Source organism: Pimephales promelas, chromosome 4 (assembly GCF_988280905.1).
Source record: "Pimephales promelas chromosome 4, fPimPro1.hap1.1, whole genome shotgun sequence".
Lineage (NCBI taxonomy): Eukaryota > Metazoa > Chordata > Actinopteri > Cypriniformes > Leuciscidae > Pimephales > Pimephales promelas.
This window is the reverse complement of record NC_142772.1, coordinates 2,787,501-2,805,207: the sequence shown is the minus strand read 5'-3', so window position 1 is coordinate 2,805,207 and position 17,707 is coordinate 2,787,501. Positions and strand designations below refer to the sequence as shown.

At 36.8% G+C, this 17,707-nt stretch overlaps 3 protein-coding genes across 4 annotated transcripts in view; all 3 read right to left on the bottom strand.

Annotated features, from left to right (window-relative positions):
* tut7 (terminal uridylyl transferase 7) overlaps positions 1-2,058 on the bottom strand; it is a 35,551-nt gene extending 33,493 nt beyond the window's left edge. The window contains exons 1-3 of one of the 2 annotated variants that reach the window (XM_089129818.1): positions 1,899-2,058; positions 1,034-1,335; positions 231-334 (exon numbers count right to left, since the gene is read on the bottom strand). In XM_089129818.1, coding sequence (XP_088985944.1) covers positions 231-334; positions 1,034-1,328 — 399 coding nt within the window. In that variant the 5' untranslated portion in view covers positions 1,329-1,335; positions 1,899-2,058. The remainder of the gene's footprint in view (positions 1-230; positions 335-1,033; positions 1,336-1,898) is intronic. The other variant, XM_039662120.2, reaches the window with a different exon arrangement.
* Positions 2,059-3,225: 1,167 nt separating this feature from the next.
* On the bottom strand, positions 3,226-15,490 carry psat1 (phosphoserine aminotransferase 1). Its single transcript, XM_039662148.2, has 9 exons — positions 15,297-15,490; positions 14,031-14,091; positions 13,886-13,955; positions 13,577-13,782; positions 11,773-11,945; positions 9,847-10,016; positions 5,670-5,798; positions 4,252-4,389; positions 3,226-3,672 (listed from the first exon to the last, which is right to left on the bottom strand). The coding sequence occupies exons 1-9, from the start codon at positions 15,351-15,353 to the stop codon at positions 3,570-3,572; spliced, it is 1,107 nt and encodes a 368-aa protein (XP_039518082.2). The 5' UTR covers positions 15,354-15,490; the 3' UTR covers positions 3,226-3,569.
* A 2,206-nt stretch (positions 15,491-17,696) lies between these two features.
* The window catches only part of tmem116 (transmembrane protein 116), a 21,468-nt gene continuing 21,457 nt past the window's right edge, over positions 17,697-17,707 (bottom strand). Inside the window, exon 11 of the mRNA XM_039662150.2 lies at positions 17,697-17,707. This exon is cut by the window's right edge and continues 1,734 nt beyond it. The gene's annotated coding sequence lies outside the window, so the exon portion shown is untranslated.

Below are 17,707 nucleotides of genomic sequence, written 5' to 3'. Positions count from 1 at the left end.
ATTTTGGGGGAAATTTGAAAAATTGCATTGCGAGCTGATTTAAGGTGTGCCCCTAAATTTTCTGCTTGCGCTCCTAAAATTTTCAGTCAGGGGCAACAGCGCTCCTAGTAAAAAAAAGTTAGTCTGGAGCCCTGATACAGTTTTTTAAGAATATCTCTTTTCTAAATCATGACATTTTGCCCAGAAAACGATTTAAATTGCCTAACCGGTGAGTTTATAACTTTCCAAACCTCTTTCTGGTCACAATCACTGCCTTCGGCTTCCAAGCACAGCTGTAAAACGTCCCGTCTGGTGAGGCAGCTTTCAATCGACACCATCCTCTTCTGCAGACTGTCTGATAGACAAACCACAGGTAGACAGACAGGTATTAGATGCATATCAAACGAATTCCTTAACTATATGATAGCTTCTTATTGGGGATGCACGATATATCAACCACAATATCGGTAAGACAAAATTTGGGTGATATATTAAAGCAGAATAATGGATAATTTCCTTCAGATGATAGTTTTGAATGGCTTGAAATATGATTGGAATCAGTTCAAAAAAGGAAAATACAGTAAAGAGCAACATGCACAGCACTAGTCTGTCAAATTGGCTACATACAACAATTGTGTGCTTGGAACATGGCTTTTAACCCATTCATTCCTTATACGCCTGCTAAAAAAGGCTTTACTTTTCTGTAAACCCCCTCCCATAGCCTTAGGGTTTCCAGAAATATTTGTCAAAGCCTACTAAAATCTTAATTTCTCAGGCTCTATAGCAGATAAAAACATGGAATAAAAAGCAGACACCGCTCAAAATGATGCAAACGCGTTTGCCGGACTTAACTGTGATTACGCACAGATGCGCGATCCGTTCTTAAAGGTAAACACACACAGATGTGTGATCTGGTTTTAATGGGTTAATGGTGAGACTTTTTGTAATCAGGCTCTCAAAAATTATTTAAAAAAATTGGATTTCGATTTATCAGCCAATATATCGGTTATCGGCTTTCAAATATAAAGAATTATCGGGCATCCCTATTTCTTACACGTTTTACCATGTCTGTCTCGGCGCTCTCTCCAGTTCCTCCGCTCAGCTGGTGAACCTCTCTGGACTCGTTCCTGGTGAGAAGGACTCTGTCCGAACACTCTTCCCTCAGACAGCGCGGCTTTGCCTCTTCTATTCCCGTCACTTTCACTGGCTCGACCGTGACCCCACTTCGCTTTAGGGCTGTAACTGCGTTCATGATCACGTCCCAACGGGCTCCTCCAGCTCTCAGCTTCATCTGCTTCCTGAGGTCTCCTGTATCGTGGAGAGAACTTCCGGTTTCCCTTATCAGCCATTGTGGATCTGGATTTATGGGTGGGAAAACAAAACAATCTTTTACTTTAATTCAATGTTATCACTGTAAAGCTGCTTTGAAACACTTGACTTGACATGGACAAGTTTAATATGGAAGGTATACGAATAAAATCCAAGTGATAAAGTATTACCTTCACAGCAATTTTGATTATGAGGTTTCATAAAACCCATAAAGTGATTATTAATTAAATAATCCTTAGTTTTAATTCTCAAGTAATTATTAACAATCCTTTAATGAATGTTGACCTGCATTCAATGTTTAGGTGCCTCTCTAGACTAGTGGAATTCAAATAATTATCGATACTCCAACTGGACTCAATTTTGATTGTGTGGATTATTTACATGGATCAAACATCAGATAGCGTAATATTTCTATGTGTATTCTGTGAAAGTATCAAATAGTGAGTTAAAATACACGTAGTGTTCCTGTGTAACGGCTGCTTCTGCTCGAGGACAAAGAGCAGCTCGTGAAAACTGCCGTGTCATACACGAGTCAATCTGACAGGAAAAACAACACAACAGCCTGTTTGATGATATCATGCCAAACTCACCCAATCTAACAACAGTCTTGCTTTATAAACACGAGCGCGACATCTTTGAATCCCGTGAGTTTTCTGGTAACTGTAACATTCAGGTGTATGTCTGAGTCTGAACCTATGTCACTTCCGGCGTCGACTTCACTTCTGTCAAATCATCTGACGTTCATCTGTTAATAAGAGCATGGCATTTTGCCATTTAACTTTGAATCAAACGTGAAAAAAAATATGATTTTAATAACTTGGTTTTAAGTAACAAACTTGTCTTTTGATATTGAAATTAAAAATATCTATGCGTGTTTGCACTTTCAACTTCCGGGTTCTATGTGATTCCAAAATAAAAGCTTATTTTGCAAAATAAAAGGTTTTTCTACTGCGCTGTAATGTAGATGTCTTATTTATTTAATTAATGTGTTTATTTTAAACAATGTTTTATTTATTTTGTTTAATTTTATTTGTTATTTATTTTCACTTCTAGTTTGAAAACCTTTTTTATTAAATCATTTAACTGGATTGCAATTCTCTAAAACATGCAGCAAACCAACAGCATTGTGTCTCCCTTGAACTAATTTGTGTTTTTAGGGGTAGAAGAACTAGAGTTGCTAGAGAATGACCAAATAAACGCACCTAAATAACGAAATTCAAAAATTATGCCACTCCCTTACCTATAATACATATTTTAGTCTTTGTTATGCAATCCACACAATTTCATAAATTAGGACCAGTGTCCCTCCCTTCCACACAAAAATATCCTTACGCTTGGGTAGATAATAAAAAATTATGTCAATTATAATTTATGCAGTATGTAAAAATAAAAAACAACCTGGGACAGCAATTTTCGTAGCCCAAATCCACAGGAAAACAGCAGACTTGGCAATCCAAGTCACAATGGATATGTAAATGGTGGTTAAACTTCAGTTCGGCTCTTGTTTGGATTTAACAATCCTTGAACAAACGACAAACAAGTTGCTACAAGAGAAAATGGTAATACTCCACAGATGTACTTGAATTAGTATAGCAAATAATAATTGTAAACGTGCAGGAATGTAGTACCAATATACCTTTTTAAAGTAGCATGTAAAGATTATATGCTACATAAATATGGTATTCTTTCAGTACCATGGTATCACAACAGTACTGTTTTTTAATTACATGCAGGTATTTGCAAAATATAAGTACAATGTAAAAACGTGCATGTGCATTGTATTAAATTATTAATTTCAATGTAAGTAGATTGTACTTAAAGCCACTTAATATAATGTGGGACTGAATATTTATTTTCTAAATCATACAGTTGTTAATTTACCTTTAACACCTCTCCTCGGTAATAAACACTGCAGTGTAGAGTATTTTAGTATTGTTTTATTTAACTTTAGCTTGTATCACAGTATTCAGTCACCAATAACATACATTTACATTAGTAAAACATGGAATGTTTTGGAATACATTTCAATAACAATTTTACAAGCATTAAGGCACACTAGATTTTGAATAAAAGGGTCAGTTAAAAAAGAACATTATGCAACAATGACAAGAATCTGCTTTTCAAATTGAAGAGAATTAGAGTTTTTGTTATATTCCATTCATCCGCTGCAACCTGTTAGTGCCACTTCAGTCTAAATGCACTATAATTAAGAAACCCTTTTGAATCCAAGTTGCAAAAAAAAAAAAAAAAAAAAAAGGCCTTTACTGGTGATTCTTAAGGAACTCTTCCATATGGGCAGCAAGAGCCTTCACGTCTTCAACAGTCACCGCATTGTACAAGGAGGCTCGGATGCCACCAACAGACCTGAGAACAGTGAAAGAGTCGTGAGACAGGACATCAGAAACACACACTGCCTCGTTATTCAACGAACGAAACGAACAAATTGACTCTGAAAAAAGATTCGTTCATTTTGATGAACGAGTTCAAACAGGAGAGTCACGAACGCACGTCACAGAACAGAGCAAGGCGAGCATTTGAGCTTATAAAACTTGAACTTTGTTATTTATTTATTAAATGAGCGATCGTTTCACTTGATAGGACCCTTATTCATCGTCCGGTGTCGTTTAAAGCTGCACTGAAACTCTCATTTGGACCTTGAACCGTTTGGTCCCCATTGAAGTCCATTATATGGAGAAAAATCCTGGAATGTCTCCATCAAAAACATTAATTTCTTTTCGACTGAAGAAAGAAAGGCATGGACATCTTGGATGACATGGGGGTGAGTAAATTATCAGCAAACGTTTTTTTTAAAAGTGAACTACTCCTTTAATCAGCGACTAGTCAATATTACTCCTCCATGAAAACAAAAGAAAATGTCTGATGATAAACTAGTAAGATTGCATGAATTAGAAACACAAAATGTTATATTTTCCTAGTTTTCACCTGTGTCCTTTAAGTGAGATCATGCCAAGTTTAGAGGCACCATCCAGGAACGACTTCTCAAGACTTTCATCTCCTTCCTTCTTTCCGATGCGGAAGGGAACGTTCATGCGGCTTCGACACGCCATGTCCACAGGGCATCTGAGAAGTGGGAAAGAAGTCAGTTCGACACAAACAAACGTCTGAACAGAGAGATCACAATGAGGACACCGCTAAAAAATAAGAAAGAAAAAATGTCTTCCTCAGTATTTGTGTCTTGTTTTCCAGCACAAATATCGAAATATTCTTAATTAGAGATTTACTAGGGAAGAAAATGTCTTGGTTTCTGACAACTGTGTCCAAATAAAGTGACTTTATGCTTAAAATAAGCAAAAAAAATCTCTGTCAAAAGGGTTAGGGGTTGTCTTAAGCAAAAACTCACTTATATACATATATATATATATATAATCTTGTTTACTGAAAAGTTCAGTCAATTCAAGTAATTTTACTTCTTAAGTAAATGTATCTTGATTTAGGAATGTTTAGATATTTGTACTGGAAAATAAGACAATAAAAAAAGCATTTTTCCAGAGCATTAGTTCAAGGTATAGTTCACTTTGAAATTAATTTTTGATACGTTTTATCTTACCTCAAGGGCATCCAAGATGCATGCGTCTTTGTTTCCACAGTATTTTCAATTTTGATATTTTTAGGTCAAACCGTTCGTGTCTGTCAGTCATATAATGGAGGTCTATGGTCACCACCTCAAAGAGCATGCACAGAGAAGTCCAAATTAAACATTATTTAATGACTCGTAAATGTAAGTACACATTGATGGCCTAAGACACGAAATGAGCGGTTTGTGTGAGAAAATGAAAAGTATTTATATCATTTTTACCTCGTTTTTATCTGCGAGGCAAGGCGAGGGTGCTTTGTGGCTGTGGTAACAAGAGGTAAAAATGATATACTGTTCGTTTTCTCACACAAACCGCTCGTTTCGTGTCTTAGGCCATCAATGTGTACTTACATTTACGAGTCATTAAATCATGTTTAATCTGGACTTCTCTTGAGGTGGTGACCATAGACCTCCATTATATGACTGACAGACAAGAACGGTTTGACCTAAAAAATATCAAAATTGAAAAAACTGTGGAAACAAAGACACCTACATCTTGGATGCCCTTGAGGTAATCTAAAACATATCAAAAATTAATTTCAAAGTGAACTATCCCTTTAATTATTTGTTTATTATAACAATAGCTGATTTTGATTACACTGAAATACATTTTCCTCATTTTTATTATATTAACTAAAAGATTAACTTTATATAATGGATTAAAATATTAGAAAGTTGACTGTTTCATTATTATGCATTAAGAATAACCTTCCGTACAAAACTGTCATCTAAAACGTTAAGGTGTGATCGAGTGGAAATCACTGACGAGTAGAATCCATTAGAGCGGTTGATGATGTCATAGACGATGTCAGACTTCTGTTTGTTGAGACGCTCCATTGCATCTGCTCCTCCGTTGGTCCTGATCCACTCCAGAACCAAACCCATGATGTAAATACTGCACACAAACAAGCATGAGCAGGTTATCATTACCGAACGGGTAATCATTAAAGGGACTGAAGTTTAGAAAAGGAGAGTATTGTGTTGTCTTGAAACATTTTATCTAGGATTTCTCCTCAAATCCCTGTAAGCTGGGACAGAGGATCTGTGTGGAGGCTGTGCATATCATGAAATGAGCCACAAGACTGTGGTTAGATGTATTTAAAGGAGCAATGTGTGACTTTTAGCGACATCTAGTGGTTCAGTTGCGAGTTTGCACCAGGTTTGCACTAAGGGCTCCGCCCACTGCTCACCCCTCCCTTTCGAAGAAGCTACGGTTGCGAAAACGGGACAAACATCTCGTCGGCTGAGACAGCAGAGAATAGCCAGAGTAAGCCAAGAGTGTGTAACATTGTCACTGTTTCTGTACCACAGTCCATTATAAACCACATCATGAATACTGTCTGTTTACAAAGCCATAGTCAGGTGAGGATCAAGGGTTTTAATATATAATTTAATAAAATAATAATCAGCTGATTGTCTCACAAACGTAACCAGCAGCACATTTCTCCCCACATACTGTAGCAAACCCATAATACAGCGAGGGAGCAGCTATATATTTTTTCTAACAGGGTAGTAATAGTTTAGCTGGCTAATATGAGCTGTTACTGTGGCTGAGCTGGGACGCGTCTGCATGAGTCCAAAGGTCGGAACTGCGCGCGCTGTTACAATCATGTCATCTCCGCATCCCATAGATACTATTTACTACACACAATAGGCTTTTTTTCTCTGATTTTTAAAATTCTTCGCGATCGACTTTAGTGATAAAAGACTTTAGTAAAAGTCTCTATCGACGGGTTAGTGATTCCTGTAACGTACTGTTTTACGGTCAATGACATGAATACTAATCATCAGCTGTCTCACGAACGTAACAGCACATCTATCCCCAACATAACAAACCCATAACACAGCGAGGGAGAACTAAGTTACATGAAACAATCCCAAATACATATTTTACACCACTCACAAGGGAAAAGTCACTACTCACGGAGTGTAAGGCTAGCTTCCAGCTTTCCGCTACTTCTCTTTCAAGGTAGTGATGAACCGCGTTCTGTAGAGCTGTTTGTTCGCGTTCGGCTACGGTAGGAATATGACGTCACAACATGGCGACCTTCATAGAAGGGGATTCCCGCGGTTATGGAGCTATTAATGTCTCATTCTAAGGTAATAAAAACATTACGGCTAATTAAGTAAGTTCTTTATACACCACTGAAAACATAGTTATGGATGTCATATTGCATTTCTGTTAATAGATACTCAACTTTGTTACACATTGCACCTTTAAAGGAGTAGTTTACTTTCAAAAAAACTTTTGCTGATAATTTTCTCACCCCCATGTCATCCAAGATATCCATGTGTTTCTTTCTTCAGTCGAAAAGAAATTAAGGTTTTTGATGAAAACATTCCAGGATTTTTCTCCATATAATGGACTTCAATGGGGACCAAACGGTTCAAGGTCCAAATGAGAGTTTCAGTGCAGCTTCAAAGCTTCGTGACTCTCCTGTTCGAACGCGTACACCAAAATGAATTGATCTTTGAGTAATTTGGTTCATTCAAAAAAATGAAATGACTCGAAAAAAGATTTGTTCATTTTGATGAACAAGTTCAAACAGGAGAGTCACGATGCTGTCACGATGCTGTTCTGCATCACAGAACAGAGCAAGGCGAGCATTTGAGCTTATAAACTTAAACTGTTATCTATTTTTTAAATGAGCGATCGTTTCGCTTGATAAGACCCTTATTCATCGTCTGGTGTCGTTTAAAGCCCTTTGAACAGTTTGCACTGAAACTCACATTTGGACCTTGAACCGTTTGGACCCCATTAAAGTCCATTATATGGAGAAAATCCTGGAATGTTTTCATCAAAAACCTTAATTTCTTTTCGCCTGAAGAAAGAAAGACATGGATATATTAGATGACATGGGGGCGAGTAAATTATCAGCAAAAGTTTTTTTAAAAGTGAACTACTCCCAGGGGCGGCTCGCCCATAGAGGGCGCTGGGGCGCCGCCCTCCCTCCGACCTGTCTGTCTGTTTTTTTAATATATATTATAATTTATCATTTTGAAAAATAATCTGTGTTAATTATATGCTAATAATGGTTTTACTTTGAAAAGTGTTTTGAACTCACCAGAATGATATTTGCATTCACTTTCGTTACTTTTATCATGTTGGTGTAGTAGTATAGCCAATAGGCTGTCTTCTCAGGGCGCCAGTTCGCTCAGCCCCACAGTGCTGGAATTTAAGCCAATGGTTCCCCGGTTGCTATGCAAAAAAGTTTATATTTCGCCAATCAGCGTCGTCAAATTTTATGGTTTGGGGGCGCTGAAAATATCGCCCACAGTATCAGATTAGGGGAGTGCACCGTGCACGCGCACCACGGGACATTTTTTTTACCTCAGATGAGAGCAGAATGGCAGCGGCAGTGACGTCGAGTGGAAATAATGTAAAGTTAGTCGTGGGAATTGACCTGTCTGTCTCTGTCACTCACACACACATAAACACTGTTTCACACACGTTTGATATTAAAATAGTTATAGGAATATTAATACCTGTGTGTTTGCTTTGTTTTTTGATGTTTTTAAGTTCTGAGCTAGATTACTGTGTTTCATACTAGTTAAAATCAACTTTCTTCTCATACTTGGGTGTTACCCTCAAGAATGTTGTCCCATCCTCTCTTTCAGAGCATTTTCTCTCTCTCTTTCTCTAGTATCAACACATTGTTATCCATTATCCAATTGTCAATTTGTCAAAAATATGTAGTCTACAGCTGGGGATTGATTAAACTAGATTGTTGTATTACCTATTATTTTTTGTATTACCTATATTATAATTTATCAATATTAAGCGTTTGCACTTTTTCTGTCAGCACACAGAGCATAATAAACATGCAACTTGTTCATTATCATTAACTGTCAAACTGTTATTATTATTATTGTATTATTTGACCATTGTTATTGACTGGTTTAAGTTATTTTATTGATATAGGTAAGGGCATGGCCTAAGGCCTAAAATGCACCAGAATGCAGGAAATCACATCTACTAAATTCAAAATTTTCTGGGGGGGGACCCCCAGACCCCCCTGTTATTCAGCCCCCCCTCCAATATTTTTCACCAGCCGCCACTGACTACTCCTTTAAGATTTTTAGTAAAACAGTAATATTGTGAAATATTACTATAAATCAAAATAACCGCAAATATATTATATAAAATGTAATTTATTCCTGTGATCAAAGCTGAATATTCAGCATCATTACTCCAGTCTTCAGTGTCACATGATGCTTCAGAAATCACTCGAATATGATGATCTGATGCTCAAGAAAAATGTATGATTATTATCAATGAAAACTGACATTGCTGCTCAGATTTTTTTTTTTTTAGGAATAAAGCAATTAGAAAGGTAACTGCTACTTTTTATATCAAAATTCTGACTCATCGAACTCAGAATTGTGAAATAAAAAGGTTTGAAGTAATATAAATAAATAAAAATAATACTTATTCAGTAAGGAAATACATTTATAATGTTACAACAGATTTATATATCAAATAAAACAGTCCTTTTAAACTTTCTATTCATTAAAGAATCCAGAAAAAATATTAAGCAGCAAAAAATAGTTTAACGTTAATAAAAATAAGAACCATTATAAATAATTGAGCACCAATAATAATTGATAAAGACGGAGCATCAAATCAGCATATTAGACTGATTTCTTAAGGATCTTTGATCAAAGGAATAAATTACATTTTAAAATATATTCACATAGAAAACAGTTATTTTAAATTATAATAGCATTTCACAATATAACTGTTTTTACTCTATTTTTTGATCAGATAAATGCAGCCTAGCAACTTCTAAATCATACTGATCCCAAACTCTCTACATACTGTAGTGAAACCCAAAAAAAGTCAGACATCCACTGCTGCTTGCTTAGCAAGTTTTCACTTGAATGTGATTAGTAACTCATGAAGACTGCAGATACACAACATGTGAAACAAAGAAAAGACACACCTGAAGCATGAAGGAGTGTTGTAGAGGGAGTTATTGCCGGCCTGCACCTGATAGTCCAGGATAATCGGGCACTCGTTCAAAGCCTTGCCCATCAGATCCTCTCTGACAATGACAACCGTCACACCCGCACAACCAACATTCTTCTGCGCGCCAGCAAATATCAGACCGAACTGTGGAAACGAACAGACACGTGCAGCCTTAACTAGCAATTCGCCTTTAAAATCAGAGTAGAAGTACAGATAATACTGCCACTTTATGATAAAGATGGTGAACGTTAGCTGAGGAATCATCACCAACGATTCCAATGTTATTAAAGGGGCAGTCTGTGAAGCAAGTGTTATACTTTCAATGTCCGCGAGTGTCCACTAGGCTCGGCGTGACGTAAAAATCGTCTTGTAATTGTAAGAATCATCACCAATGATTGCTTGTCACCTGTTTTTAAAGGTGCAGTCTGTAAGAACGACTAGTGGTCGGATTAGGTACTGCATGCCTCACGCTAAAAACGTGAAAGCGCTGGAAAAAGCGATCTAGCCGGCCGATCTACTGCGCGTGCGTGAAAGGGGTTCACCGAGCGGACCTCAGCAGACACTATAAATACAAGTAGTCCATGCACGTGTCCAAACTGGAGTATAACCGAGCCTTAAGAATGACAACTAGTGGTCGGAAAAGGTACTGCAGTACAATTAAAAATATCTGAGATCGTGGTTTCTCCCGCCGCCTCCTCAGACTCGACACACACAGGTCGCCAGTTTAAGCGCACGCAACAGGAACGAACGCAAGATAAATGAAAACAGGCAAATTAGCAACGAGCAGTATCACAGACCAAAACAATAACACACATTCCAGCCGTAAACGCACTTTTCAAAGTTAAATAACTGGCTGTAGAAGCATGTTATGAAACTTAGCATGTTTCCGCAAAATATATGTGAACATATGGTATTTTATACTTTAGTAGAGTTAAAAAATGACAAACAGCACCTTTAAAATACTTAAGCCATGAGCTACAGATAATACTGCCACTTTTACGATAAAGATAGCGAACTTGGGATACCAAACGTTAGCTGAAGAATCATCACCAACGATTCCAATGTTATTAAAGGGGCAGTCTGTGAAGCTAGTGTTATAGTTTCAAAGTCCGCGAGGGTTCGCTAGGGTCGGCGTGACGTAAAATTGTAATTGTAAGAATCATCACCAATGATTGCTTGTCACCTGTTTTTAAAGGTGCAGTCTGTAAGAAAGACCAGTGGTCGGATTAGGTACTGCATGACTCACATTTTTTATGACCTAGGCTAAAAACGCAAAAGCGCTGGAAAAAGCGATCTAGCCGTCCGATCTACTGCGCGTGCGTGGAAGGGGTTCACCGAGCAGACCTCAGCAGACAGTATAAATACAAGTAGTCCGTGCACGTGTCCAAACTGGAGTATATATTTTTATTTATTTATTTTTATTTTTTTCAAACTGGAGTATAACCGAGCCTTAAGAATGACAACTAGTGGTCGGAAAAGGTACTGCAGTCCAATTAAAAATATCTGAGATCGTAGTTTCTCCCGCCGCCTCCTCAGACTCGACGGTCACACGGGTCGCCAGTTTAAGCGCACGCAACAGGAACGAACGCAAGATAAATGAAAACAGGCAAATTAGCAACGAGCAGTATCACAGACCAAAACAAGAATGCACATTCCAGCCGTAAACGCACTTTTCAAAGTTAAATAACTGGCTGTAGAAATGTTTTTTAGAGAAACGAGTGTGAACTTAGCATGTTTCCTCAATATATGCAAACATATTATGTTTTTTTATGCTTTAGTGGAGTGAAAAAGTTACATACAGCACCTTTAAAAGACTTATCAAAGGCTTTAATTATATTTTTCTAAAAAACAATTTACTTGAGTGCTTTGGATTGTTTTTTTTCTGAGAATCATCACCAACCTTTGACACATCCACCGGCCTGGAGAGGAAGTTGGATGACATGTCACTGACGAGAACCACTCCTTTGGAGTCGGGGATGAAGTTAAACTCCACGCCGTGCACCGTCTCGTTGCAGCAATAATAGACGTACGACGCCGAAGGATTCAGTGTCCAGGTGCTGCTGTCTGGGATTTCTGAGAAAACAAACATTGTTTCATCACTAAAAGTCATATAAGGACGAGTGTAAAGTCTGCAGCCCCTCGTGAAAAACAGGAGTGCTTAAATGTATTGCACTTGTAGTGTGCATATTTCTTTTTAAAACGTTTCTTGCAGATAATATATTAATAAAATAAAAGCCCACATGTAAGTGTATTTAAAAAGAGAGCACATGTAAATATGTTAGAAAAGTGCACTTTGTAATAATGGAAAGTTAAAATTAAAATTCAGTTTTACTAATTATTTTTTGTCATGCCTTAACATCCTTTCCTCGGGTCATTTTGACCCGAAAATCTTTTTTTCTTTTTGTTTTATGTTTACAATCACATTGTGTGTTCATCAGACTCCAGGACTTTTGTCGCACTTGAACCACGAATACACAAAAAGATAATTGAATAGAATGTTTTTTTGTAGTTGAAATTTTAAAAAAGTAACAAATCCGTCCCTCATGGCTCAATTTGACCACAGTGCAATAAGAGAAATGCTTCAGTACACATAGAAAACCCTATAAATGAGCAAAATTCAACCTAAATTGCTAAAACTTGTGTATGTGTATCATCTGAATGCATACTGAAGATAAACTGACTTTAGGACCCAGCAGAACAGCTCATTTGCTCCATACAGAGCTATAAGGCCATATCTAGTGGCAAGAGTTATGAAATATCATGTTTTTTTTTTCACACAAGCGTTCGGCAAAGACTCCCCCTATAAGATATTTTGAGCCGAATTAAAAGGGTTATGCATGAAATTTGGGTTATTTTGAATTTAAAGGAATTTTTAATTTAAATTTATTTTGAATTTGGAGCAATGTGGTTAAATTATGACTTATTTATAATTTATTGATCAAATCTAGTAATTTAAAGGTAAATCAAAAAATAAAATAACAGGAAAATCTCCAAACATTTGGAGCTTAAAATGTTATGCTTAAAAATAATTTAAAAAGTATAATTTTAGGGCTTCGGCTCATTTTGACCTGCGAGGGAAGAATTTGTTTCAAATTTAGAGTTGTCTTACACTTAAAGTTAATATTTTAAAGTGCAACTAGTACATTATTACAAATGGGTGGTTACAGATACATTTAAATGCAGTAGAAATTACATTATATATGAGTATATTTTAGTTAACATAATTGCTTGTCAGGATATTCAGCAGACCATATTTCAGAGACAACAGAAGTAATTATGAAATTATATGTAAATATGTATTTAAAGTCTATGAAAATGGGTAAAAAAAAAACAGATAAATGCAGTTTATATCAATTTAAACTAATATATTTTCATTTAATTGCAATTAACATGCAGTCAAGTATCTTAAATATAATGATTTATGTGTCATCTCCGCACCCTGATCCCTAACCCCACCCCTAATCCTACCCATCTCCACCCCTGATCCCTAACCCCACCCCTAATCCTACCCATCTCCGCCCCCTGATCCCTAACCCCACCCCTAAACCTACCCATCTCTGCCCTCTGGATCTCGTGTAATGCAATGAGGTGCTACTGAAAAAAATCGGATATAGTCAGAAAAATCGGATATGTACATCAAGACCTGCAGTGTAAATGCAGCAACAAAGCAATTAAAACCCGTTTGCTATACTCTGATTACTCACTGGTGTAACTATCCAGTTTTGGATGGATCACGTTCACTTTCCCATACTTCTCTGCCTCTTTGGCCGCCTTCGCAGACCACGTCCCCGTCACCAGGTAATCTGCACACCTGTCCTCTTTCAGACCAATCAGATTCAGAGGAACGCCACTGAACTGTCCCGAGCCTCCACCTTGCAGGAACAGTATCTTATAGTTTTCAGGTACGTTCCTATTCAGCGTGAACACAACATGTAAATTTGTTATGGAATATGAATGAAAAAAAGACATTAATCTTCAAATGAGGGATTGTTTCATGAAAGATAAACACTCACAGAAGCTCACGGAGAAGGTTTTCAGCATTATTTAAGATCTTGGTGAAATCGGACGACCTGTGGCTCATTTCTGGATTAGATATAAAGAAACATAAACACCTGGACTGCACATGTAAGCATATATATTTATAATGCAGATCATTACCAAGAATGCTTATCCCAGTGCCACTGTAATCCAGGAGCTCCTTCTGTGCTTGGCTTAAAACCTAGGGATGAAAAATAACTTTTTATATTAAAACAGTTTTGGCTCTTCCAGATGTAAACACACACCTCAAATAGAAGTCTCTGTGATGTACGTGTGCTATCAGGGGTAGGTTAATAATTATTAATAATTAAGCCACTATTAAAAAAACAACACGCTTTTGGCGTGACTGGCATTACCTTGAAATTATGAGCCATCGTTTTCTTTAGATAGAAAATATTTTGAAGAATGTCAGTAACCAAAAAGTTGATGGACTCCATTGACTTCAATAGTATGGTGGCCATCAACTGTTTGGTTACACATATTCTTCAAAATATCTTCTTTTGTGTTCAGAAGTAAGAAATTAATATAGGTTTGGAACAACTTGAGGGTGAGGAAATTATGACAGATTTTCATATTTGGGTGAATTGTCACTTTAAGAGTCGAAGAATCGAGTCTTTTGGAGTCGACTCCCCATCACTAGGGTGCATTCCTCATTGTCGAGTGGGTGGGGGTGCGGTTAGCATCCTCAAACTGAGTAATAATGTGGCAAGGACTCAAAACGGGTCACACCGACACTGCAGAGTCGATTAAACCTGAATTTCCGGAGTAAACAACCACATCATTCACAGTTAGAGAGTTAGGTTACTTATCTAATGAGAAAAGGCAAGCTACTGATTAGAATCAAAGGATTCATTTAATCTACAAACATATTCTTCAGAGACACGCAGAATAACATTTTTTACATTTTTTTCATAACAAAAGTTTTTACCAAGTCCTTGCAATACTTTATTGTGGCATGTGTATGATCTCTGAATCGAGAGTTTGAATGTATAACGTAAAGCATGTCTAGTGAGTTGGCACTCTTCAGTCCACAGGCGACTCTGAATGCCAAGTTGTGGCTGATGCAACATTGCATTGAAATACATGCATCTAGACCAGAAAACCTGCCAATAGCATTGGTTTAATGCTTACAGTGCACCCAAAGCCTGCATTCCACATTTTGCACACTACAGCACGTTATCATAAAACAGTTTTGCATGCACACAACAGTTACAAAAGTGTGCATGCATGCACACTAATCAGATTATGTAATCATACTGCGTACTGATATGATGTCACGCAGCACTGCTTACGTTACTTTACAAACGCGATGACAAAAGCAAAACTTTAATCAAAAATGTATATATAAAGAATAAATAAACATTCCTAAATTGCCGATGCACTTACCGACTGTGGAAGTTTAGCCGGTCCCGCTCCAAAATTGATGGTCTGTTTCTTCTCCATGTTTTAACGTAAATAAAACTGCGTAGGATAACCGTGGTGGGATGTTTTAAATCTCTCTGAAGCACCGCAACTTGACCTACTTCTCTGTTGGTGATTTCGACAGGCACTATTATTCTCTTTACACATGATTACCCCTAATGTGCAAGTTCCCTGCTTGTTTTCATTGGTTCGCGGTTTCCGGAATGTCAGCTTGCGGCTGTTTGATTGGATACTGCGGGTGTGACGTTGCAGTGATTGACCAGAACATTTGAGCGCATTAAATATTCATGAGCTTCAGTAAGTTATCTTTTTTCTTTTTCTTTTTTTCTTTTTAAATGCTTGAAAAAAAAAAATTATCATCATTGTCATAACATAATACAACTCCACAGTCCTTCAGTCTTTCGGTCCAGATAAGTGTCAAGACTAGATAAATACATTTTTATTTAAAGTTTAAATCTTAAAAGATAGGATTGCATTTAGCTAACAGAGAAATAAGGGTTATAAAATAAAAATACTCATTCATGAAAACCCAACATAACATTTCTATATGTAAATTCAAAGTTAGGATTTACATAACATTTGATAAAATCACAGACATCACACCAAAATCTCTTTGTGAGAGAGCAGTTGCAAAATAAATGTAAAGTAGTATCAGATTTCTCTAAACAGAAAGAACAAAGGGTATTAATATCATGTTTAAGTCTTTAGAGCGAGCACTGGGTAAAACCTATGAATGAACTTAAAGGTAATTTCTCTAATTTTGTTTGTTCAGGTAGGCTATTTGTGAGGTAATGTACAAACTATTTTTCCTGGGAATGTCATACAAACCCAATGCAGTAAGAAATTACTTATAAAATCAGACTCCTCCTGAAGAATTAAATCTTCTTATTGTTTTTTTATTTTTTATTTAGATGAAGCAAGGAAATGTTTACCTAAATGTCTTAAACAGATCCACAGTGACAAAGAGATTACAAAAAAATAAAAATAATAACTTTAAAAAGCATTTGCACAGCATGAACAAAACTCTTTTGGAGTAACAGGAATGCCATGCTTTATAAGACCTCAGAATAATTACTAATTGAACCAGATACAAAAATTGAGATACAAAAATAATTCAATTTTTAAACCAACTATCAAAGAAAGGAGATTTATTATGTAAGCAATAGAAGGGGTTACTCCGCTTCGTGTCGTGTCTAACAACGCCCTTCAGCCGTTACTTATTCAAGATTCAGCACTTGCCTCGAGTTCTTCATTGCTTACCTAATAAATCTCCTTTCTTTGATAGGTTACCACACAATACAAATATTAAAGTAAAAAATAAATAAATAAATGTATTAGTGCAACTTTCATGAAGTAAAATCACTTCCTTCCGCTAGAAAAAATAGTCCCTGACCGTGAACAGCAACAACGTTCCAACGTGTAGGCTAATATTACATTAAGTGAGAATAGCGATAGATTCTATTAAAACTATGTAAAAATGGCATTTCCTTTGCAATACGTGTAGTAGTTAGATGCTATTATACTTATAAATAGTAGTTGCACCTCAGTGTTGTTGTGCAATAACACTAACAGTGTAAATTAATTTATTTATTAAAATGGACAGGCCTACCATCTTATTAAATACAATAAAGCCGTCCCTACACCACAACCCTAAGCGATAAACATCTTATTATTTACACTATTTAATATTATTAACGGCCCCTGAACTATCAGATCCGCCCTGGACCGCTGAACCGTCAGATCCGCCCTTGACCCCTGAACCGCCCGATCCACCCTGGGCCTCTGAACTGTCAGGTCCGCCCTGGCCTCTCGTCCTCCCAAAGTCTCCAGGCCTTCTTCCGCCTCATGGCCCAGGCCCTGATAATTGTTCACAGGTGTTCTTTGTCTTAGTCTGTGTATTTAAGCCCTCATGTTTGCCCTGTGTCTTTGTCTAGTATTGAATGTTTGTTAAGGTTCTTGTTTGGAGTTCTGGGTTTCTTGCTTTGCCCTTGTTTTATTTTTGATTTTGATAAGAAAGTGGTTTAGCCATTACATTACCAATCTAAAACTCTCTAGTCTAGGCTACATCTCAAAACACATTTGTTACTTGGGGACTTTATTATGTATGTGTGTGTGTGTGTTTTACTGTAAAGTGGGCATATAACACTGTTTTAATATAAAACAAGGTTACTTACCTACGGTATTTAAATCAGTTTGAGAGAGCCATAAAAAAGTACATTGGTGTGATGTCAGCAGGTGGCAGCATTTAGCAGAGAGTTATAAATACAGAGTTATCATCACGCTATAATCCAGATACTGTAGGTTGTCTAAAAAGCTAATCTGCAAACAAAGCTCAGCATCAGTCAATCTGAAATCAGTCAATCCCAAAATATCAA

Coding starts and splice junctions, on each gene's coding strand:
- psat1 (XM_039662148.2), bottom strand. CDS start 15,353: ATGGAGAAGAAACAGACCATCAATTTTGGAGCGGGACCGGCTAAACTT. Junction 13,956..14,030: donor CACTGGGATAAGCATTCTTG/GTAATGATCTGC, acceptor TATCTAATCCAG/AAATGAGCCACAGGTCGTCC. Junction 4,390..5,669: donor CGCTCTAATGGATTCTACTC/GTCAGTGATTTC, acceptor CCCACTTCTCAG/ATGCCCTGTGGACATGGCGT.